This window comes from Sphaerodactylus townsendi, linkage group LG06 (genome assembly GCF_021028975.2).
Source record: "Sphaerodactylus townsendi isolate TG3544 linkage group LG06, MPM_Stown_v2.3, whole genome shotgun sequence".
NCBI lineage: Eukaryota > Metazoa > Chordata > Lepidosauria > Squamata > Sphaerodactylidae > Sphaerodactylus > Sphaerodactylus townsendi.
This window is the reverse complement of record NC_059430.1, coordinates 88,031,977-88,057,658: the sequence shown is the minus strand read 5'-3', so window position 1 is coordinate 88,057,658 and position 25,682 is coordinate 88,031,977. Positions and strand designations below refer to the sequence as shown.

The 25,682-nt window shown below is 38.7% G+C and overlaps 1 protein-coding gene across 5 annotated transcripts in view; it reads right to left on the bottom strand.

Annotated features, from left to right (window-relative positions):
- PHTF2 (putative homeodomain transcription factor 2) overlaps positions 1 to 25,682 on the bottom strand; it is a 100,931-nt gene that overhangs the window by 13,801 nt on the left and 61,448 nt on the right. For 2 of the 5 annotated variants that reach the window (XM_048499458.1, XM_048499459.1), the window contains 8 exons: positions 17,450 to 17,519; positions 13,782 to 13,940; positions 12,312 to 12,477; positions 11,546 to 11,710; positions 6,272 to 6,473; positions 3,777 to 3,935; positions 2,329 to 2,547; positions 2,030 to 2,158 (listed from right to left, as the gene is read on the bottom strand). In XM_048499458.1, the coding sequence (XP_048355415.1) occupies positions 2,030 to 2,158; positions 2,329 to 2,547; positions 3,777 to 3,935; positions 6,272 to 6,473; positions 11,546 to 11,710; positions 12,312 to 12,477; positions 13,782 to 13,940; positions 17,450 to 17,519 (1,269 nt within the window). The remainder of the gene's footprint in view (positions 1 to 2,029; positions 2,159 to 2,328; positions 2,548 to 3,776; positions 3,936 to 6,271; positions 6,474 to 11,545; positions 11,711 to 12,311; positions 12,478 to 13,781; positions 13,941 to 17,449; positions 17,520 to 25,682) is intronic. The other 3 variants (XM_048499460.1, XM_048499462.1, XM_048499461.1) reach the window with 2 other exon arrangements.

Genomic DNA, 25,682 nt, shown 5'->3' with positions numbered 1-25,682 from the left:
GTTCTCCTCCACCAAATCATACTGTGTACTGAGGGAGTTGTGTTGACAAAAAAGTCACACAGGACAAAGGATGCAGTGAGGAGAGAAAGAAGGTGAAATCACTCCCCTTTTCTCTTGTTACAGCAGAAAAATTGAGAAGATTCAACCTAGTATCTTTTTGATGTTCAAAAAGTTTTGAAGCTGAAAATATAGCTTTAAAAATGCTTCCAATTAAGTATTCAACTTGCCTTTAAAAAAAAACAAAAAAAACCTCCAGTGTTTGGTGCTGAAATTTATCCTCCTGACCCCAATGTGAACCTGGGTCAAGGAACAGATGGTGAAAGAAATATTTGGCCTACAAAAGGACAAGGATGGAGGGACTCTGGGCCATACTCAGATCAGATCAGCTGAAGGAGAACAGGTCACTGCTGTGAAAAACCAGAGGAAGTATGAGGCAACACCTCACCCAGAAAAACAGAACCCAGAAGTGATAAGATCATAATTTAGAAAACTCCAGTAGTTCTACCAGTGTGTCTTTTGCCATAAAAGATTATTCTCTGTCACTAGAATATCCTTTATATTCAAATAAGGTCCTATAAAGTCCAGTCTAGGACTCTGTTGTCAGATTTATGTGTGGACCCAAGATTCTGCCAGCCTTTTGTCGAACCTTTAAAATCTATTTGTAAACCAAAAGAAACTCTTACTTTGGCCGTTAACTCCAGGTTTGGTCAAGTTTGGATTTATTCTCCACAACCCAGTCTTATACAAGATGGATTCATTTCTGGGACCCAAATTTCCATCTTTTCTTTCAGAACCCTACCTTTCTGATTTATAACTGTGGGAAGAATCCTTCCCCAAAGGTGTGCTTGTGAACTTTTGCATGCCTCCCATGTATCAAGACCTGCTCAAGACTCTGACACATAATATGCAGCTCTTTCTTTACTGCTGCAGGGGATTTACCATCAGCCCAGATGTAACCACTGTCACATTCTCTGATGGGCTGCAAGATTAGATTTCCCCATTCACCGATCCCCTCAAACTCTCTCCACACTAGTCATATGTGTAAGTGGGGCTACTTGCTCACCTTTTTGAGGCTCAGGACTATTTACTTGTCCTATTAAGCTAATTTTTTCACTTTTAAACCTCATAGGTACTCTTCCCAATAGATCTTCTTTTCAATTATATACCGGGGCGGTATATAAGCCGGTATATAAGCCGGGGCGGTATATAAGCCTTATATACCGGGGCGGTATATAAGCCTAAAGTATAAATAAATAAATAAATAAATTTACATCCTACATGTTCTTTGTGCATGTATGGATACCTTCCACTCCTCAGGTAGCATCTTGATTACTGCCATGGATGAGTGTTGTGAAGCACTTGAGAGTACTGATCCCATTTTGCTTCAGATAATGTTAACATTTGAGCCAGCAAATCTACAGTTAACACAGGAGTCAAAGGTTGTGAAAGAGGAAGAATGTCTAGACTGAGTCTGAGGCTAGCTTTGAAATAGGGCCATATTCACTGATGGCAGCATCTAGTTTCACTGACAAAACAAATTACCTTGCTCAAAACTACTACTTCTGACTGATACAAATCCAAATGATGCTTTAACTTTTTATACTGATTAGTAATAATTTTCTGTTACGATTTAAGCAAGGCAATACTGAATAAATCTGCCCAATTTGGTGTGAAGAAGGGTTTCCCTGCCTTCTGCATTTATCCATCATTGTCATCGTCGTTATCAAATTCAAACTTCCACCATACAACAACACATAACCATAAAACCTCAAATTTCATCCAATAACCACATAAGGAACAAGACAAAACCTAAAGAACTGGTATAAGGCACAGCCATACATTTAGGAAATCCTAAACATGGCTACTCAGAAATAAGTCCCATTTTATTCAATGGGGCTTACTCCCAGGTAAGTGTCTTTAGGATTTCAAGCTTTAATCTGTGAACCATTCAGAGAAAAAAAGCAGCTCTACTTGTGATAAAGATTGTTTTAAATCCAGACTGTTAAATTGAAATATACTCAACACTCACCCTGTTCATTATCATGCCACTGATTTCAAGCACTGACATATCAGCTTTTTTGCAGTCATTACCTTCCCAAACGATTGCACTCACTTTTTCCAGCCCAGGATTAGAACTGTGGAACCAGGGCAAATGACTCTGCCAAAAAATAAAAGGTATTCTGTGATATAGTGAATATTCTCTCTCACTCCATCTGTCTCTGTCTCTGTCTCTGTCTCTGTCTCTCTCCCTCCATACACACACTCTTTTTGTCTCAGTTCTGGCAGATTTGGAAAATTGCAAGTGATATGTATTCTCACTGCACCAACCTGATGAAATGGATCATCTCTATATTCTTTCTTCATACATGAGTTAACTTGAGAGTTTTCAACATCTGTTTCACTGGTACAGGATGAACGACACTCTGCACAATGTAACAAGTCTTCCCACAATACATCTTCTGTCTCAGACTCTGGTCTTGTGCTCTCTGAATCTTGTCTGGAACTTGAACACCGTGAACTGCAACTAGTGCCTGATTTAGGGATATCCTGGAAGACATATGTTACATATTCACTAAATGGGGAAGACCATCTTGTTTTAATTAACATAATCAGAAACCAAGCTGAATAATAAACAGGAATATACTTAGAGGTCCTTCTGTAAATGTAAACATTTTCCTTCATTAATGGAAATACTTAGAACTTGAACTAGGACAAACATTGTTTTAATTATAAGTAAAAAAGAAGTGAACTAGAACAGGATGAAAGTAATGGCTAACCATATAGATGATATGATTATATACTGCCCCCAGTTGAGGATACTGCTGACTCCCAAAGATTTTATTCTCTGGCAATAAGATGACAGGGAGAAGGTAAAGGAATAAGGAACCCCTGAACTGGTTGTTTCCCTGGATGGCCAGGAAGTCACTAGTTCCTATGAGGCAAAAAAAGTGGTGCTATCCTCAGAAAATTTCAAGATATTGAGGCTTAAACCTAAGGCCTTAATACACACCCCAGTTTATGGAAGTTATGTAAGATGGCAACAAATTGTAATAGTCTACTTAAACCTGGGAAAGGCCTACCTGAGGCAAATTGCAAATCTGAGAAAGCCTAGCTAAGACACACTGCAAAGGAGGGAAAGGAAGAAAGAGAGGAGGGAAAGAAAAAGTAAAAGCACTGAATAATGTCAATGTTGAAATCACTCGAGTTCATCTGGAATGTGCTACCACACCACTAGAAAAGACAAGTCTGGAAGTGGGAAGGGATTCGTCCTTTCTGAGAAAAGGGATCATAATAGCCCTATTTCCTAGCTGGACCAGAAAGGATAACAATCATTAGCAACTTCCAAAACCTAAAAAAGGAAAAAATAGCTGCTCTGAAAAGACTATCCCAACTGTACTTACTTCAAACATTTATATCCTGCCTCTCCATCAGACAGTGTACAAGACATAGAACAAATATTTAGTACACAAGACAAAAACATAAAAATACATTAAAGCGAGCAAATGCCAAACAAAAGGTACCACTGAAATCTCTTTCAAATAAAAGATTCCAAACAGAACTATAAAAGGGTGATGGCAAAATGAAAAAATGAGAATGTGCTAAGTGAATGTTTTTAGGGAGGCTATTCTCTGTGTCACCACTAATAAGGTCCTGTTCTTGGTAGCTATCAACCTTACTTCCATCTACAACTTCAGTAAACAGGCCGCCATATAGGGACAATGGAAGCAATATACATATTACTATTTCCATGAAAGATTTCCATTGGAGGAGCTCACCTCTACCGGATAATGTTTCTTATAATGATGGGACTTTCTGTTTCGAAATGCACAATCATTGGAAGCACGTTCTGCATTACGACGCAAGTAATAGCCAACATCTGGTCCCTCCTCACTTGAAACTTCATCAGAGATGTTTGCCACTGTTCTGTGAGTATCCTAGGGCAATTAAGAGTCAGCTGCTAGTAAAAGTTATGTTGTTTTTATTCTAATCATATCATTGCAAGTATTGCAATTTATCTCTGTATATTTTAAAATTATAAAATAACATAAGAAATTTTTAAACTACAGCAGGTAACTGGTCTCACCAATAGATCACTTTTGCATTATTAAAGTACTATAAAAATTTCTATACCCAATTAGTCAACTGAATAAGTATCTTTTGGTATTACAATGTTTATACAACACTCAAGAATGTCCATCTGTACACACTAACCATGAACTGCACAATGAACTCAGAGAGGAGTTCCATCACTTTAGTTCCTCTGGTTCACTTTTCCAAGTCAAGGACTTGCATGTGTTCAGTTTTGTTTCTAAAAGTAGCTTTTTAATGTGCCCCGGAAAGACCTGAAATGCGAATATTCCTGTTCACATGGTGACTAGTAGTTCCACATTTTTCACAAAAGTTAGTGAAGACATAGTGAAGCATATTGAACAGCAAAACTGAATACATGCAAGAGATTCTCAGCTTGGAGAATAACAGTTGTTGAAGCAAGCCAAGATGGCAAGCAATCAAAGGAAACACCGGCTCTTTTTCAGACAATCACCAGCAGAGGTGTTTCCTGTAAGAATTAGAGCAGACCACAAGCTATACCAAAATGCAAAAATTTAAAATGATACTACTGCATTACTGTTGTTTCTATTATTTTTAATTAGGCTGCTAAAGTATTTTGAATTATGTAAAGCCCATACTGTTCCATGCATTACCAGTATTCTGAAGTAAGGGGAAACCTTGCCAATGAGTATTATGAAATTATTAGCTGTCTAGATTGTCTTTCTACAAAGAAACTCAAAGCAATGGTACCAAATTGTTTCCATTTCAAAATAGCCTTTGTACATTCCATGCTGTAAACAGACGCCATAGTGTTAATCAGAAAAAACAACATTCATTATGCATACCCCAATACCTAACATAGAAACAGAAGAAGATCTTGGGTTGGAGCAGAATAGGACTCACTGAAACAAATTTTATGAACTCCCTCCACCAGCTGTGGACGCTCCCTGAGGTGAAGTGAGTGTCTGCACTGGGAAAGATTAATTTGCCTCTGGTGAAAAATAAATATGACCCACAAGATATATATGAAATGCAAATGGAGATCTCTGATTCCATGCTGATTTATTATGGCCTTCAAAATTTCGTTCATTTAAAAACTGGGAATGGTGATCCAAAAGAAGTAGACAATTTAAAATTGTGGCAAAACAGTATTACACACTTGTTCTAGAAACCAGTTTCCTCTGGTTTCATTTTAGTTTTGAATGTTTATAACAAATGTACTTTTTAATCCTGCCTTCACTATTATGAGCTCAGAATATGTGGCTTTTCCTTTCATTTTTTAAAAATCATCAGAACATTCTAGTTAGGTAGGTTAGGCTGATAGAAAATAATTGGACCAAGGTCTCCAAGTGAGCTTCCTGGTAGCATGAACATAGATCTCCCCAGTCCTAGCTCAACACAGTAGACATGTAGCACCTTTTGTCTGAGTCTCTGCAACAGGTGGCAGAGGAGGAACTTCAAGTACATTATCGTCCAAGGAACGAGGTGAGTCTGGCTGCCTTGGTGAAAGGGATAGGATTCTTGGATGGATGAGAAGTTTGGATGCTATCCTCGGGGGAAATTCTCAACAGTGAGGCAACGGTGATTACTGGAAGCAAGGTGACTGATGCATTTGATGCTCAGTGGAGACCTTGAGTTGACTGAAAGGAGGGGTGTATCTCAATGCATAGGTGTCATAATTGATGGGTGGCTCAGAGAAGAGGACCATAAATATCGAGATGATGCATGACACTGAAGAGAGGCCACAGGGAAATGTTTAGATGTTTTTTCCTTTGGGTTTTGGAAGAAGTTTGAGTGCAGCCCTCTGCTCTCAGGCTGTTAGAGAAGTTAAGGAAGCTCATACAACAGATAGAGCATGAAACTGCTTTTTTTTTCTCTTGATCCCCTACCTGAAAGTTTCTTCCAGATCCCCACTTGTACTGTTGTAATTCATTTGGTTAACACAGAAAACTTGAAACTTCACATAAGATTTTTCCCTATGCTATTCTGTGAAAAAACACAATACCACAAGGAAACGTTTTACCAGAAGTTTCTAGTGTCTAGATTGGTTGACAGAATGTTTTACACCAGGGTTTAGAAGTTCAAAATTAACAGATTGTAGAATGCCATTATAAAAATTTGAATACAGAGCTAGATGGACTTTTGAACAGCATCCTTATCTCCAGATGGTGACAATAAGCCATTAAAAGTAGTCTAGAAAAAAATATATTCAGATACTCACTTTATGATGACTAGAATTAGTATAGGTATTTCTGACTGCTCCTGAGCCCCAGCATGTCTCTTCTGATCTAAAAACCTCTGAGTGAGCTTCATGGGACTGTAAGCCATCTTCACTGTTTTTGCTGGTCTTCTTTCCATCAAGGGAGACGTACCCATTGTCAGTCTCTGTGGACTTATCTATTGAATTCTTTGCTTTCTTTGATCTAGGGTTAACATAGACATGAAGTTACTAGTTGTTAATCTCTCCCCCGTAAATGGCTTCAACCCAGAAAGATAGCAATATGCATATGAAATGCAAAAAACTGTTCATACATTTTAGTCTATAAAACATCGTGAAGGCAATTTGTATTTGACTGACTCAAGATATTTTAATCAGTTGCATGTTCTGAAGGCATAATTTTGGTCATGGCTATATATACTTGGCACTCCTTTCATCCTGCCCTCTCAGAAACTCTAATAATGAATGCATGGCTCCCTTGAAATGGAATTTTTAAAATCCCATGACCATGCTTGCCTTGCTTCTCATAAATATTATTTAGCAACACATTTTAGCAGTACCAGGTAATAAGGCCCTTAATTACAAAAGCCCAGGATCTGGATAAAATTAACTATTAGCTGTAAAATTAAGGCAAACTGGGCAGAGAAGACCTAGGAAGGACAATTAGTTATTTTTTAAAAAATAAGTTGAAAAAAATTCAAAGGCTTCCATTTACATGCAAAGTTTTATAATATTGTGGTCCTTTTAGATAATTAACATGCAGTGGCTATGCAAAACAAATATGTCAGAATTTTATATAGTTAATAGGCCTATGTAGCATATTTTAATCTGTCCGTATCTTTTGCCTGTAGAATAGACTGTAGAATTTTGCTGTAGAATAGACCACAAGAGCCCCATTATGGGCTAGGAAGCAGATCAATGCATGCCTCTTTAATGAGACACATTATGAAGAAGAGCCACCACCTTTCCCTTGGTTTCTGATGGTAGCAGCAGCAGCATCACTACCCAGGAGCTTCTTGGAAAGGGAGGCAACACCTCTTGCTTCTTTGACCATTCAACTGTATTTGTGCTGCTGAAGAGCTATATCCTGTTCAGGATAAAGATGACAGGAGATGGTGACTTCATCTGCCATTTCCTAGACAACCTTTGTTCCAGAATGCTCTGCTTGGGTCCTAATGCCTACCCAATTCTATTCCCAAGGCACTAGGACCCAAGCGAAGCATTTTAGAACAAAGGTGGTCCTTAACCTGAACAGGGTATAATGAGTTAATGAGTCCCTAAGAATGGAAAGTAGAGGTGGTTTTGGAATCTTTCCTTCAGATGCCTTTTTGCTTTGTTTCATTTGTCATGCAGCTTAAAAGAAACCAAGAGGAAAGAGAACAGGAAGAATTAGTCTAGTTGATGTGAAATAAAAAACCTTCACAAGACCAAAATTATCTTCCAGTCCTGCCTTTCTTCTACAGGAAGCACACCTACTAGGTGCTGATAACAGTTGATGACAATCTCCTGCCCAAGTGGCCTGTCAACCAATTTTCAAATACTGCCTCTATGGCCCAGAAAAGAAAACTTTATCCTGTTTAAATCACATACCTAGACAGAATGCAAAATATGAAAATCCATTTTTAAAAGCATGCTTTCAAATCCTTAAATGCTTTTTGAAATCCCTGAACGCTTTTTGAAAAAAGAAGGCAAATCTGGGAAAAGCTGAGGTTGCTCCAGACAATTAAAGTTTCTTTATGACATGCATGTTAAGCTGCAGCAGCTCCCACAAGGGAATCAGAGAAGGAAGAAGACAACTGCCACTCTAAAACCTGTGCTATTTAAAGAAAATCCCTATCCCAAGAGTATCCCTCACCAATGACAAAGAAACTCAAAACTGATGAAACAAATGAACTAAACAAATGAAGCCAATGCAGTGAATGTGTATCCTCAATCTGTTCTCCCGTTTAACAGTTAAATATAAAAGGCAGATTCATCAACAAAAGCAAAGACAAGCTTATTCTACAAATCATGGAAAACTCCTAAACAGGAAGTGTGGAAAATTATACATCATCTTTGTCCACCGTGCAACGAGCTCTCCAAGGTACAGCCATGTAAGCATGCCAGTAAATCTTGGCTTTCTTCTAAATAGCAATCCCCCCCACAGCCCCCCATACTACTGTCCAATGCAAAAAGTGTTGAAAACTCCTTTACTAACTATGAACTTAACCAATGTCAGAACCTGAATCACTAAGGCAATTATCTGGAAATTGAATATGGAAATGGAATAACATTTCCACTTAAAGGAAGGAACTATATCAAAATTCCAATTTGTTTCACACCTAAAACAAAGCCAGAAACAGACTTTCTGCATAAAAGGAGAGCAATTGCATGAAGCTTCACAATAGCCAATTTCTACCACTGTAGACCTTTCTGATAAAGAGAAAAATAATCAAATCACTGCCTCATTTTAAATTAAAACAGAGCATTCAGTTAAAGTGACTTCAAGTCACCAATGCTCAGATGATAACTTAAGAAGAGCTTGGTCATGACACAATACCACATCCTGAATTACTGCTGCTTGCAAACACTCTTCATCAGACTTTAAATTGCACTTCAGTATGTTTCCCAGGACATTCAGAAAAGCGGGCCACATTAAAATTCTGCATAACATTACATATGCAAAAGGGAATATTGTGAGAAGTTTTTTTGAGTGTGTAAATACAAGCAACACTAATGTAGCAGTAGCTATGATATCATTACTCTTTTCTTGCTGAATTTGCAAGTCAACCAAGAGTTCAAACACTTTTCAACTTAAAGCTACTTTCATCTTGGACAGTAAGTTGAATCAGTTACAGAAAACTTAAATTAACAGCAAGTTTCAGAACAATATTAAGTAAGATTTCTTGGTGAAACAATTTGGGCTTTTTGATAACCTAGAAGCAATGAGACAAAAGCTGAAACATGATTTGCTTTTAAAACTATGTAATTGCTAGAATATGATTACGCAATGATAGGAACTTCTGATAATTTTACCATTTAACTCCATAGTAATTGTAGAGTTAACTTTTTCATGCCTGTACTTTTTCTCTACCTTGACTAAAAAGAATATTTTCCTTTCTCAATAAAAGATAAAAGCTTCTACAGGTGTTCTGTCTAGTGTGCTGGTTAATAGTTCACAAAACTGGACTCTACCCCTTATTCTTCTGCATTATTCTGCAATTAAAGGTTGTAAAACTACCTTTCGCTGATAAATCCTGGAGAATTCTACTGCTAAATAGTTTTGCACAGGCAAAGTTTTTAAAACTGTTTAGTTCAGATCCTCTAAATAAGAGGATGTGTGAGGGAATCTCTTGATAAACTTTACACATGGCACATTTAATGTATAAAAACGGGAGTAGTATTTTGTAAAACGCCCGAGACAAGCAAAGGGTAAGTTTTTGCTTTGCATTTTCTTCATTGAGATATACAACGAAAATAAGCTCAACAAAAATTGCCAAGGTAGACTCAGTTTAAACTATAAAGACTTATAGGCCTTGGTGAAGAATGGAAAATTAAAGTTTTCAAAAGGCTTTTTAATAATATATTATAATTTGTTGCATGAAAATAATCTATTTTTAATAACTGCAAAGATTCCCAATGTTCCCAATGTGTTCTACAATCAAAATGTCCTCAATATAAAAATTCCCTGTTCCTTTCATAATACATATAATGCCAAATAGTCATAGTCAAGTATTTATTGTTTGAGCCTAATATGAAAACCAATAAACCAATAAAAACCTAAAATGCTTACCAGAAGCAACACATCATGATTAAAAACACAATTTGAGTTTTTAGGAAACAACATCACCTGAAGAGCACAGATATGACACATTAGTATAACAATACTAAACGTACAAAATGTACACAGAGTAAATGGCATTATCCCTTTCCTGATTTTTTTAAAATCCAAGTCAGCAAGAGTGCTACATCTTACCTGAAAATTTTGAACTAAAAATTGTAAGGAATTAATCCTTATTGTTTAAGCAAATTTGTAGTTCAAAATGAAAATCCACAATGGTTTTCCTTGGCAAATTGGGTTTAAAGCTATTTATTTATTTATTTATTTATACTTTGGGCTTCTAGACCGCCCCATCCCCGAGGGGCTCTGGGCGGTGTACAGCAGATAATAAATACAATTTTAAAACATCATAAATAGGCTAAAACTTATAAAAGCAGCGAAAACTAGCTAAACATTAGCATTTAAATGTAAAATAAATATAGGCATAGGTGTAGGTGGCGCCCGGTGCCTAATATTAAATTCTTCCACCCCCCAGGGAGAACGGTAGGTCTAGATAGATGTTATAGGCCCAGATGTAGAGGCCGGCGGAAGGGGCTTCAGCCGAAGGGCCAGAGGAAGGGGGCCAGCTGGAAGGGGGCACCATCAGCTGGCTGGACTCCCTCCAAAGGCCTCGGCGGGTGAACGAAGCTCCGTCTTGCAGGCCCTCTGCCAAGGAACTCACCAAAGGTCCCGCGAGAGGGGTCGAACCCAGCTGGTGGGAGGCGTTGCCCCACCAGCAGGTCGGGAAGCAGCGTTGCTCCACCAGGCCGGTTCCACCAGGCCGGGGCCAGGGCTGTAAAGGCCCTGGCCCGTGTGGAGGCCAGCCGCATGAATATTAACTTAAACCAAGACTGGCATGGCTTGAAGCAATCATCTCTCTCTCAAGCTGTTCATCAATTAGGTTTTATCACAGTGATATTTTATGTCATTACACCGCACGTCTTCAGTGGACAGGATACGAGCCATAATCTCTATCAACCAACATATAGTTCATTGTTGTTTTTTAAAAAAAACTGAGTTAAACCTCTGAGCAATTAATAGTTTAAAATGAAGGTCTACTTCAAAACACGACCTTAGTTAGGAAGGATAGTTTAAAAGAGAGATAATAAACATAATATTGAGCATCTTTTGCTCAAGACTGAGGAACTGCAAATGACCAGAACATGTAGAAACAAAAGAAAACCTTATACTACTGACTGAGATTAAAAATGACTTTTGAATTTGTTATCCAAGATTTCTCTAAGTCATCAGTTTTTATTCATCTACTACTTTGGTTGTTGTTTTTTACTCTCAGTTACATGACAGTACAAAGAAAGCAAATGCCACAAGGTGTATTTTGATGCTGGCAAATTAAACTACAGTTATAAGTCAGATATTAAGTGTGCTTAGATGGAGGCCTAGAAGAGGCTTGAAGTATAGATGGTCAGAAAAGGGATAGTGCTTCTTTAAGACAAACATAGCCTTGAATAAATACAAACCCTGATAAAAAGAAAGCTGCATGCCAGATATCTCTGAAGAAAACGCCAATACTGTAAGAGGTGCTTGTACCGTAGGTCTGCACTGTTCCTTCCTGTGTGTTATCTGTGGTACTAGAGCCATCTCCTTCCCTATGTACTTCCAAATGTGCTGCTTTCCTTAATTTCCTTCATCAGAAGAGATTAAAAGTGGAAGGTATCTTGTGAGTGTTACACACTAGCACAACAACATGGTCAGTGTTCTTATAAATATGCAAAAAGGTGTTTTCAATCCAACCAACACTTTTGGCTTAACAATTATTTGTTATTTTGTTATTCAACACAACACAAGTTAAAATTTTATTTCATTTGTATAAACAAAGGTATTTTCTTTAGACACTGTTGTCCCAGAAGGACAAAAATACAAGCACAGTACATTTTTTCCTCTGTTATGCAGTTTATGACCAACATTTTAAGCACTGGAAGGATTAAATTCAGAGTTTTTTGTGGCACCCTACAAGATACTAATCAGTACTGGGTGCAATTCAATCACATCTCACAACAGTATTTAGAACATAACTGCTCAAATGCCTAGGGGCTACAGCTAAATCCTGTCAAACGTCAAGAGAAAAGGAAAAAGAAACTTTATAGTTGAGTAAAAATATCAGCCCCATTCAAAATGAATAGACTCCAGTTTTTAACTTATGCCCTTAAAATAATAAAGATATTTTTTTGGATTCTGAAATAAAACACAGGGATTAAATCCCCATAATCTGAATTTAAACTGTACCTTCGCCTTCTTCCTCCTGTAGTTGGAGTTGGCTTGGGTGTTCTTGTTGAAACGATCTGGCAATGCACAGTTCCAAGAAGCAACATGAGCCACACTGGCCCTATTACTTCAGTCAGAGGTATATTATGTGGACATTCTATAGTATAGAATAATACCACTGCAGCAACTTTTGAAAGGAACAAAAAGGAAAAAATATAAAGAACAAGAAGTATCCCACCCTGTTTCCCCGAAAATAAGACATCCCCCGAGAATAAGACGTAGTAGAGGTTTTGCTGAAGTGCTAAATATAAAACATCCCCCAAAAGTAAGACGTAGCAAAGTTTTTGTTTGGAAGCACCAGAGCATGCAGCTGTGGAGCAGAAAAATAAGACATCCCATGAAAATAAGACATAGTACATCTTTGGGAGCAAAAATTAATATAAGACACTTATTTTCGGGGAAACACAGTATCCACACAAACATTCATAATTTTAAAAAGACAAAAAGATTGTCCGTTCAAATAATATTTCTACTGAAAATTATGATCTAGAACTTTTTATTTCTATGATGTTGATTTATAGTTCCACCATACACAGTTATTTCACTGTACAGGACTGTACTGCTTAGCGTTTAACTCTATCAATGGAATCAATAGATCTTAAAGTACTTTATTTTAATTGGCTCATATCCAATTTGCTTACATATACCCACTTCCTTTTAGAGATGTGCTTTAGAGCCCATAAAATATAAACAATATGTTTATGTAAAATGAATAACACTGCATTCAATGAAATGTAGGTGCCTTCCAACATTTCACTCCAGCATTTCACTCCAAAGTCTTGAGATTCTCTGATCTCAGAAGACAGCTGAAGATCATTTAAAAAAAAATTATCACAGCAATCACTACAAAATATGATTACATACCTGGCTGTCTCTGTCCAATACACAAATTTGTGTATAGAGTACCTTTAGGCAAGTCACCATTTTAAAGGAACTATAACAATGTAGAATTATAATTTACTTGTCCCAACGCTTAACATTGTGAATAATTTCAAAGCAAACATTGTTGCAGATATTTTGGTATTCTTTAAGAATAAATGTTAAGCAGCCATGAGTGGAGTTGGGCAGCATTTACTGCTCTAACACAAACAACACTATTCATATTATGTTTTTAGATACTGCACTAAATTTTACTAAGCTGTTTGAAACTTTGGAAAGAAAGTATTTAAAAATTCTAAAACAAACAACCATCAGATTTCAAACTATAACCCTTTCTTACTTCTATTCCCACTCCCATTTTCTTTCTACCTTTTCTTATATATTTTTTCATTTGTGGGGTCACCAGAATTAGTTGCCATTATTACATCTTCAGTGTCTGCTTTTGGATAGACAAAAGAAACAATGAAAATGCTTCATCAGCACTCAGAAAAATGAGTTGTTGCTTTGTTTTCCTATTTATTATATTTGACTGACTTTATCATCCAGTCATACCTTGAAGAAGATAAAGGACGAGGAGCCAGAAAAAAATAACCTGTGATGTCACTTGTAGCCACCACCTAAAGAAGAATGGGAAAAAAACCACTCTAACAATTCCCTTTCGAGTTAGAGAGGTCCAAGGACTTTCAGGTTTAGCTTTAGCAAAGGCAGAACCTAAAGGAGAAACAAATTATTTAGCTGTAAAATATGGGGATTTTCCAGTTCCACATGCATAAAATACAATTGGAAAATTCCCTTTAAACATTTAAGTAAAAGTTATATTTGTTCCAGCAAAATATTCACATAGACTATTGCATACTGCCAGTAAAACACTTGATCTTCATTACTGATATTACATTTTACCCTTCAGGAAGAAAGCATATCACATGGAAACTGACCCTAAGTAATACCCACTGTTACCCACCTGTGAAAGCTGGGTAACACCACAGTACTATGAAGTCCAGAAATTACTTCTCTTGATATAAAGTAGTATGTACATTTATTCAGACCATAAAAATAATGAAAATATTTATCCTTTGATCGGTATGGAATCACAAAGATTATCCATATTTACCTGGCTGCTGAATGCTTATACAACTGATGGCTACAAAGATACATTAAAAAATTCCTGTAGAAAAAAAATGCTTAGCAGAACTGAATACCCATACATATGAAGCCTACCACCTACTTGTATGGCCCTAACGTTTCCTGGCTACTTAAAACTGCTGGGGAAGAGGCACCTGGCCAACTTGGTCCAAAGGATAGTTAATGGTTCCTTGATAGAGGGGTTGGTCATACCAGTCTTGAAACAGTCTGTGATATAGCCACTTCTTAAGAAGTCTACCCTTGGCCCAGAAGATGTCAATAAATATCAAGCAGTCTCAAGTTCTCCACTCTTGAACAAGATGTTTGAAAGGATGATAGCTGGACAATTTCAAGTTTTCCTGAATTAAATGAACTGTTTAGATACTTTCCAATCTGGTCTTAGTCCTGGTTATGGGACTGAAATAGTCTGGATCACTTTGGTGACAGAGGAAGTATGACTATACTAATTCTGTTGGACTTCTCAGTGGCTTTTGATATCATTAATCAAGATACTCTTCTGGACCATCTTTTAGGGATGTGATTGGGAGGCACTGTCTTGCAGTGGTTCCAGTCCTTTCGGGGGGGGGGGGGTAGGTTTCAGAAGGTCGTGCTGGGGAAGTGCTACTCGGCTCCTTTGTCCTAGTCCTGTGGGGTACTGCAAGGTTCCATTTTGTCCCTATGTGTTTTAGCATCTCTGTGAAACCTCTGGGTGATGTCATATGAAGATTTGGACTGGGTGGTAATCAACATGTGGATGACTCTCTGCTCTATCTTGCACTTCCAGCTGATCCCAGGGAGGATGCAGAAACCATGAACCAGTGCTTGGAGGCAGTTTTGAAGTGGATGCAATTTGACAGACTGACGCTTAAGCCTGATAAGATTAAAATGTCATTGGTGAGCAGAAGATCTGACACAAGATTTAAGGTGTCACCCATTCTGGATGAGGTTACACACTCCTTGAAAAAACAGGTCCATACTATGGGGGTACTCTTGGACCCAGCCCTACTGCTGGATAAGTAGGTGGCACCTGTGGCCAGGAGTGCCTTCTACCAGCTTCAAGTGGTTAGCCAGCTGTAGTTTTTCCTGGACAGAAAAGATCTGGCCACTGTTGTGCATTGCCTTCTTGCATCTTAGTTAGATTACTGCAATGAACTCTACATGGAGCTCTCCTTGAAACTTCAGTTGATGCAGACTGCTGTCATAAGAATGTTGACTGAAGTGGGTTGAAGGAATCATATCACTCCATCCTTGGCCCATCTATATTAACTCCCAATCTTTCTTTCCAGGTGCAACTCAAGGTGCTGGCACTGACCTTTAAAACTCTATATCACTTGGGAACAATACACATACTTCCTTCTGACCCTACCCAACCACTATGGACTTCTCTGGAGACCATGCTTCAGGTGTCTTCAACTTATGTAGGAACCCAGGTGAAGGCCTTCTCAGTCATGGCACCAAAACTCTGGAACTCTCTCTCCAGGGAGACTCATCTGCCCCTTTCTGTTGCCATTTTCCAAATAAATTTTGTTAAATAAAAATATTTTTTAAATCTGAGAACAGGAAAACAGACTGGAGGTGATATTATGCTGAAATTCCATAGGACACACATACACTCCTCAACTCCTCAATTTGACAATATTCCTATACAAAAAGAGAGAGAGAAAAAACTAGGGCCCAGTTCAGAACAAAAACTAAAAGGGAAATGTGTGTTTAGTTCTCTCAGGATCTCAACAGGCCACATCTGAAAAAGCACTATTTTCCCCTTTCCCACAAGTGACCATGCGATGTGGGCTGATGAATCTTTGCTCACTTCTGATTTGAATCAATGAAGAAAGAGAGGGAAGTGGCCTGCTGGTATAACTTGATAAACTGAGTGTACAATCTTACACTCATTTGTTCATAGCATTACTGTTCAAGTTATCACTTTGAGCATACTAAATATGATTTAAGACGGTATTTCTAGGATATGTTACATGTAATAATCAACCAACATTGGCAAGGCTAACAGTGCTTCAGTATCTGACTGTAGCTGTAATTTTCAGTGCTACTGAAACCATAATATTAAAAGCTTTATCATGACAAGACAGATCTCACCTGTGGTCATAACCCAGAACAAATGCCAAATCAACACAATCTATTCCAAAAGATATTTGTACGTTCACTACCATTACTGCATTTGCTTACGATAAACTGACTTTCAAGAGAAATACTACTTCAGAAAGAATTAGCTATTATCTCAGGTAATAATGGTGTAAGACCAGGACTTTAGCAAAATTGTAATTGCAAACTGTTACTGACGAGTTTATTTTATAGTCCGTGAACTTTTAAATTTATACATACAACATAAATGTCACACACATTGGAGCTGTGTTCTGGCAGTATCCAGGATCTGACTATGGAGATAATTCAATTTTAACCACTATTACATAAAAAGCTCTTTGTGTCAGCCCTGATTGAATACATTTTTTATCACGTAGAAATGATGTGAGAAATTAAAACAGGAATCTCTTGAGAGACCCAGGAAGTTGTTTGTGAAGGCAGTTCGTTCTTGCAATCTACCTAGGTAGCTTGTGGTTGCATGTCATAAAACTGAATCCAACATGAAACTGACTACATTTTGAAATGAACTGAAAACAAAGGGCTTTCTGACAACCTTGTTTGAGACCTTACTTAGGCAAACGGAAAAGACTTTTTACCTTAGGAAACTTATTTTGTACTTGTTACCAGTCTTCTGTTTTATTTATGTTCCTTATCAGAGTCATGCAAATTACTATTTCTTTCACCATAAAGTGAAAAATTCTATACCCAACTTGGATCTTTCCTATTCTGCCTACCAATGGGTTTGCTATGACATATGCATACCAGAATTATACCCCAATAAAACCAAGGTTCTTTTTATAGGAAGATTTAAACAAGTAATATACAGAAGGTAGACTGTGGTAGCTTTCTAAGATTTTCATAGGTTCTAATCCATTTGCAGAAGGGGAACAAGGAGGAGTGTAGGGCAGAACAGTGCAGTGAGGGGGAGGAGGAACCTACATATTCATCGACCACTCACAGATAGATACGGAATCCCTTAGTTAGGAGATCTGTCTTACCTCTTACAAGATCAACATCTATGAGATCCGGCTTGACATGCCCAGTTTTCTTTGGCTTGTTCCTCAAACCCTGCAATATGTAAAGATTATTAGATTGTCATCATTACATTGAAACAAGATTAAAACTTAAACTGGAAATAAGGGTCAGTAATGATACTGACCTTTTTAATTAGCAGTCCATTGCAAGACATTTCTGAATTATGCCTTTACAAATTAAAAATAATTTCTGAATACAGAAAATAATGTAATGCACATCAAGGTCCCTTTTAATATCAGAACGACTTATATAGGTAATTCAGTTCAATTATTCAGCCACATACTACATACACATGCTTGCTGCAGTTAGTAAATTACTTGCTTTGATATCTGATTGGCTTTGCCTTTTAATTTTCAAAGATGCATCAGCCATTAGACTTTGAAATTTAAATTTTGGTGCAGTAATAGATGCCAATGAATTACAGACATATTTTAACCTGTGATGCATTTTACACCTTTGACCTAGGTCTAGACATTCAGCAGACTGAAGTGGTAATGTGGCAGAGAACAGAGAGGATTAGAATGGAATGCATCACCTCAGACTGCAGGTGTGGGAATACATATTTCAAAGATCATTAATTCTATATAAGTGGAAAACTTGCACAGCACAAAAAGGGCTAACCTGGGACATGTCTGTGCAGTGCTAATTTTTTATTTGAGATTTTAAATGAGTAAGCTTTAAAAATGCAACTTTCCGCACAAGTAGTCTGAAGGGTACAATCCATTCTACCACCTTAATCTGCTGCATGCATACATCATGCCTAAAGTAACAACAGAGCCAAGAGTAAAAGTATTGTAGTGGGGGCCAGGTTGTAAATCAGAAATCAAATCTTTAACTTATGAGGCATAATAAATGAAAATTTACACAGCTTCAGAGACAGCACATTGTGTAAATATGCTACACAGCAGTTTGAAGTTATACGTACAAAAGAGAATAAAGTATCAGGACACACAAAGTAGCCAACCTCACGGAAAGCAAAATTAGTTAGCTACCATTCATCTGGATTGAAGCAATAGTCATTCTTTTCCATATGCATCCCTGGTGACACTGGCTCAAACTGGAACCTAGACCACTCTGTTCTTCCAAACCATTCAACAGTCCTTAGTCATCACAAGACTCTAAGATTCCTTATAACAACTTTTTCCAGACCGCTATCTTCTTTGGTATAAGAGGAAGGCATTTGACATTACACAACAGCAAATGGTTTCATGTCATTTTTCAGTTTTTGTACAGTGCCATGAGCCAGGAAAGTAGGTTCATACCAACATAATCCCATAGTCAGAACTCAGAAGCCAATTTTGTTTCCTTTTAGTAATGAATGGTACTGTATTTCTGTTATGATTGCAGAATAAAGAGACCAAGGCAGAACTCCCATTGCATTTATACCTTCACATCTCAAATAGTGAAAGCATGCAAATACAGTGGAACTCTTTATGGATTCTTGACCCCAAAAATCATTATGCTGTGGGAGCTGTGTAAACAGAATTTTTAAGCATCATGTATCATCTGCTGCTTTTTCCACTGCAAAAAACCTCCTACGTTTAAGAATACCTGCAGTATGCTGGGTTGCTACAGATTGTTGCAAATAATTTCACTAAATAAATGGATGGCTTCAAGAAGGATCTAAGAGTGACTAGTTTCAAACACTTGTACAGAAAGATTTTGAGAAAGTTTTGAGGACTTTTTAAACCATTTTAAGAGGTTTATAAAATAGAACTGTGTCCCCAACCAATGCTTTTTTGTTTTAAAAAGTGCCAGCCCTCATATATATGGTTGCACTGATTTCTATCAAATCCCGCCCCCTGTGCTTGGAAGAGGCCTCCCATGAAAGGTGCTGGTTCTCTGTAATAGTGAGTATCACCACAAGAAAGGCCTGTGCCCACCAATAAAATGAAGTACCCATTTTAAATATATTTTCAGCACCTTGCAGGCAAACCTAACAAGAAATTGCGATGGGCTTTAGTTGCTGGGCTTGTGTGATGGATGCAACATCCTACCAGTTATCCAACAATTGTGCTCATTTTCACAAAAGCTATCTCAAGCAATCTTCCAAACATTAGCATGTAAATTCCTCAATGACACTAGTGGATATAGATTGCCACTGAGAAAGAATCTCCAATATAGATTGCTACTGAGAAAGGAACAAAATTCTGTGGCCAATGGTTGCCCATAAAACTGAGAAAGTCCAAAGAGTTTTCATTTGGGATCCAGATATGGCTTTTGTAATTTCAACAGTGAGGAAAACAGACGCAATGAAGAAAAAAGACACAATGAAGGAAAAGATGTGGGGAAACAGGGAAGAAGTACCTCACAATTTTCATTGAGGAAGTTGCAGAAATATGGGACAGAACAACATATGAGTGGAGTACTCTAAGAATACAGGAGACTTCTGGATGGTTGAGAATGACAGAGTTGGAAAAGCTGTCAGGGACCACAATATATAAAGGTACTGCAATGATTTACAAGTCTAATGTTGTTTCAGAGGATAGATGTGTTACTCTGAGGCAGAACAGCTAGATTTGAGTCCAGTAGCCCCTTACAGATCAATAAGATTTTGAGGTATAAGCTTTTGAGAGACAAAGTTCCATTCATTAAATACAAAACGGATCAGAGATCTTTAAGTTCTTATGTTGTACTCAGAAGATGGGAGAGATATTGCAAAGAAGGAATTCAGGATACAAAGGTACTAAGCACTTGGTAATCAACTTGATCAGAGCAGAGGGAAAATGCTGGGGGGTGGGTGGGAATTGGCATCTGAAGTGTGATAAGAATCTTATGTCCCTATTCAGCCCCAGAGGGAACCATTGTTCTAAACTTGGGAGCCAGCACAGCATAATTATCTGGCAAAGCAGGTTTGTTTCCCACTCCTCCATATGAAGCCTGCTAGATGACCTTAGACTAGTCACAGCTGTCCCAGAACTCTCTCAGATCCACCCACCTCACAAGGTTTGTTGTAGGGAGGGGAAGGGAAGGCAATAGTAAGCTGCATTGAGACTCCTTAAACATAGACAAAAGCAGAGTATAAAAACCATATTTTCTTCTTCTTGTGAATGAACTCAAGTTCCGCAATCTTATATGTAACACAGGCCCATCTCAACTCCCTTCTCTTGCACCCAAGATATAATGATAACATTTTCATCAATTCTCATTTTCATCAATTTTCAACATTTTCATCACATGGGAAACATTTAAATAGTTGCCTTCAGCTACTTCCACCACACCAGCAACCTGACTATGAACCAATCCACACAAGAAGTACATCTTTCTAGACACCACTGTATGAATATTTTTATTTACTGCATTCATATCCCACTTTTCTCTCCAACAAGGACCCAAGATGGCTTATATTGTCCTCTTCTTTTCCATTTTGTCCTCACAACAATCTTATACTGGAAACCAACTGATCACCAAAAATATCTGTGTGTCTCCAGTCACAGAAAATCCATAATCTACAGCCAAATCTGCTCAGTCAAGAGATTCTCACCAGCAGGATCCACAGCAAACATTCATGGAATTACAATAACCACCTGATGTAGCAAGGAAACAACACATTAGACTTCTCTGAAGGTGTCTTCTCTTCAGTGGGGTAAAATTATCCAGAGTGGCTAGGTCACACCCCCAGTTGCTACAGGCAGGGCTATGCAAATTTTTGCAGGTACTCCCGGGAGACTGTGGGTTGCCCCATCCAGTCTTCCCAAGCCTAGCTATGCAGCTCCTTCCAGGTTTGTTTGTTTGTTTGTTTCTTATCTGCATGACTTTGCCCCACTGAAGAGAAGACACCTTCAGTTAAATCCAATGTGTTGTTCTATTTCAGTAGGGTGTCAGTCATTCAGAGCGTACCTCAGCTGAACCTGGGGTGGGGAAAAATAAGATACGGTTTTTCATAGCTGTGAGATTAGGGTAATACTTATTGCAGAACCCTTCTTCCAAAAGCTGCCTCCACTGAGTCAATTTTCTCAATTTTGTAATGTCTCACAAAGGTTGATGTTGTTGTTCAGGTAGTCACCCAGCAGATGTCCTCTATGAGTGCTCCAGTTTTTAGGACTGCTGATGTTGCTGTGGCTCTTGTGGAGTGTGCTGTTATCCTTGATGCAGCCAACAGCTTTTGAGCTTCATATGCATGTTGTATACACATTCTCACCCATCTTGCTATGGAAATTTTGGATGCTTTCTTGCCCAATTTGTTAGGTCTGTATAGAACAAATAAGGAATGTGATTGCCTAAATTCCCTAGTTCTTTTAAAGTAAAATTTTAGTGTTCTCAGTTTGCGCTATGATCTTTCTTTGAGATGTTGTGGACAGAACGAAAGTAACATGACAAGTCGATTTATGTGGAAACTTGATCCCACTTTTGGTATGAGAGAGGAGCTATTTTTAGAATTACAGAATCAGTGTGGAAAGTACATATAGTTCTTTCCTTTCTGACAATGCTCCTAATTCCGATTTCTGGCCCAAGTGATTGCTAACAGGAATGCTGTTTTCCATTATAGCGATTTTATTTCACTGGATGTAGAGGGTTGAAAGGAGGTGCTGTTAGTGCTTTTAACATCTTACTTAAATTTCACGGGGGGAACCTGTATTGCACCAACAGTGCCAGTTGTACAGTTCCTTTGATGAACCTTTTTATGTATGTGTTCTTTGATCCACGATACCATTGTGTCTTAGCACCACTGATAGTGCTGTGACTTGCCTCTTTAACGTTTTTGGCTTTAGTCCTTTCTTCTACCCTTCCATCAGGAAGAGAATAATGTCCTTTACATATGATGACGTTGGATTTATATCTTTTGTTTTTGCCCAATTTGAAAATTGTTGCCAGATTTTTGTTGCCAAATTGATGGAGTGTTGCTATCTCCATTGCCATGTTGGAATTTTTTCCTCTGGGTCTGTATGTGGATGTTCTGCCCAATCTGATGTTTTTTTTCCCTGCCATGTTGTGATTTGTAGGGACAAAAGAAACTGAAGGTCTTTTGTGTGATGTATCTTTCCTTCGATATGGAGGAGGATGAGGATGAAAGCATTGCTTTTTTTCTTTTCTGCGTTTTCTGTTGGGACATTTTCTAGGGTGGTGTCCCTGAACAGAAGTCTGCCCGTGAATTTCTAGGTGGAAAGGTTAGATTTGGTAAGTGGATCTGCCTTCCAGTTCTTTACCTGCAAATTATGCCTTACTAAGTTTTTTGAAGACTTCCTGTCTTCCTCCATAAGGTAAGTACTGGAATCTGTAATAGTTTGCAGTGGAGCAAGCTAATCAACCTCTGGCTTTGGCAACAGGGCTATGCAGACTGCATGGGACAACCCACAGCCATTCAAGAGATCTTGCAAAAATTTGCATTGCCCTGTCTATAGCAACTGGGGGCGTGACCTAGTTTCCTGGATAGCTGAAGCCCCACTAAAATAGAACAGATCAACAAAGCCACAACAAGCAAAATTTAAATCAGAGTCTTTAGGCCTGGTATTTGTATGTTACTCTGCCTTCCTGATACATAGCCAATTGCCTACAAAACTTCTCTTGCTTGCCCTCTTCTTTCTGACAATGAACCACAAACAGTCTAGCAAAGATAGGATTTTTTTAGTACTGGCATCTTGCTTGTGGAATGCCATTCTCCTTGAGGCTTACCGAGCACCTATGTTGCTTTCTTTTAGCGGTGGTTGAATAACCACTTGCATTGCAGCCCCCACCCCCGCCTTGGTGAAAAGCGCACTCATTCCTGAAATCTCCAAGTGATATAAATTGCATATACTGTGTAAGATATTTAATTTTTATAGGTATTGAAGTAGTAATATGAGGGGGGCGAGTTGCCAGGAAGGGAGGGCAGAGCTGCCAATCCAATGAACACGATATCCCTCAGCCCTGCCTCAAGAAACACTAAAGCCCAGGGTAAAGGGTAATGCCTACCCCACTGCAGACAGGGCAAGAAACACAGGGAAACAGGGCAATGGGTAACAACAGCAAACATGCCCCAAACAAAGGCTGCAAAGTGAATGCCACTTCTGATTGAGGGAAGCATAATGGGTTTTTATATAACCTTATATAACTTTATGCTGTCTGGTTGCACTATTATTATATATTATTATATTTTATAATCTGCCTTGAGTCTCAGCAAGAAAAGCAGACTGCAAATAAAATAAGTCAATCTTCTATAAGTAAATAATTTAAATAGAAGTAAATTATTAGTGGGATATATCACAGCCCTGCAAACAAATAGAGTTGAAGTGGTCACCTACCCACTGCTCTAGTTATTCACGACCACTGCCCAGTTCTTCTTTCCTCACCATCATTACTATCTACACTCTCTTCATCTGCTAAAAGAGAGAATGAGCATACATGCAGTTAGTACAACATGCATCTTCCTTCTCAATCTCTCCACCTAGCATAAGACGCTCAGCACACAACACTCATATTGCTCAGCTGTGCTTTTTGCAGATGAAGAGGTACACAACAGTGGTAGTTGCAAGCTTCTTGTGGAAAGTGGTATAGAAAAACATGTTCACACTTACCTATAACTGTTGTTCACTGAGTGGTCTTCTGTGCTGGCACTTGTGGGACTGTGCATGCACAAGTGAGCTGTGGAGAAGATTTTCTCAATATTTCGAGCTCTTTCCACATGTCTTGGAGCACTCTCTCCCTCCTCTGGTGGCTCCAGTGTTTGCATGTGACAGAGGCAGGGGGAGTACTTCTTCCTCAGTCCATCCTTCACCACCGTGGAGAAAGACCAACATAGCAGAGGATCCCAAGGTGGGGAAGAAAGGGAGAGATGTGTGCCTGCACAGAGGACCACTTGATGAAAAAAAGTTAAAGGTAACTGCAATTGTGTTTGCATCTTCATAGCTTCTGTGCAGTCTCACATGGGAGAATAGCAAGCTCCCTTACGACAGGAGGAAGGTGTGTGTTCCTTAACAAAACAATGACTACAACCCTGCTTTCCCTACAGCTATGTCCCTCCTGGAATTGACATCAATGGCATAGTGCTTCGCGAACACTGAGACCAAAGACCACATAGCTACCTTACAGATGTTCAACATCAGGACTCTCCCTAAAAAAAACTGCCAAGAAAGCTTGAGAAAAAGAAGAGGAATTTGGTTTAATACCCTGTATTTTTCTCCTGTAAGGAGACTCAAGGCAGCTAACAAACTCCTTTCCTTCCTCTCCTTATAACATTGTGAGGTATGTGTGGCTGAGATAATTTTGAAGAACTGTGACTAGCCCAAGGTCACCCACCATGTATCATGTGTAAAAGCAGGGAAAGAAATCTAGTTCACCATCACTCATGTGGAGGAGTGGGGAATTAAACCTGTTTTTCCAGATTAAGGTCCACTGCTCTTAACCACTACACCTTTTTGAGTCCTAGCGAAGTATATCTTAACTGGAGGAAGTATATCTTAATTGGAAGAATTGGCATTCAGCTGTGATGCTTTTGCGACTTACTTCATAGAAAAGATCTTGTCCCTCTGCCAAACTCTTCCAGTCACGATTGGAGGCCCCTTGACCGTCTTTTGGTCCTTGTTTAGACTATTTCAGCTCACTCAACCAAGCGAATGTGGACAGGGCATTGGCAGCTGTGGGACCTACCACTTGTTCTTTTGATCCGTGCCCTTCCTGGCTGGTTAAGGTCAGCCGGGAGGAGCTTCAGGGCCACCTTTTGAATATCATTAACAGCTCCCTTGAACAAGGAGTCTTTTCAGGTTGGTGTAAAGAGGCAGTGGTCTGCTCCCTCCTAAAAAGACCTCAGTTGGATCCTTTGGATCTGGCCAATTACCACCTGGTTTTGAATCTACTGTTTCTGGTTAAGGTAATTGAGCGAGTGGTGGCTGTTCAGCTCCAGAAGTTCCTGGATGATACAAATGTACTAGTTCCCTTCCAATCGGCTTCCACACTGACCATGGGACCAAGACAGTATTGGTAGCCATTGTGGATGGACTCCGGTTCCACTTAGACAGTTCGACACTGCTGGTGTTGTTAGATCTCACTGCAGCATTTGTTATGGTAGATCATGACCTTTTGGTTCACCACCTCATCGATATTGGAGTTTGGGGATCAGATTTGTGCTGGCTGGTCCTGTTTATTCAGAACTGGGGACTGCAGGTGGCATTGGGGGGAGAGAACTCCAGGCGTCACCCCATAATTTGTGGGGTGCTGCAGGGGGCGATCCTCTCCCCGATGCTTTTTAACATCTACATGCATCCCCTGGCAGGGTTGGTC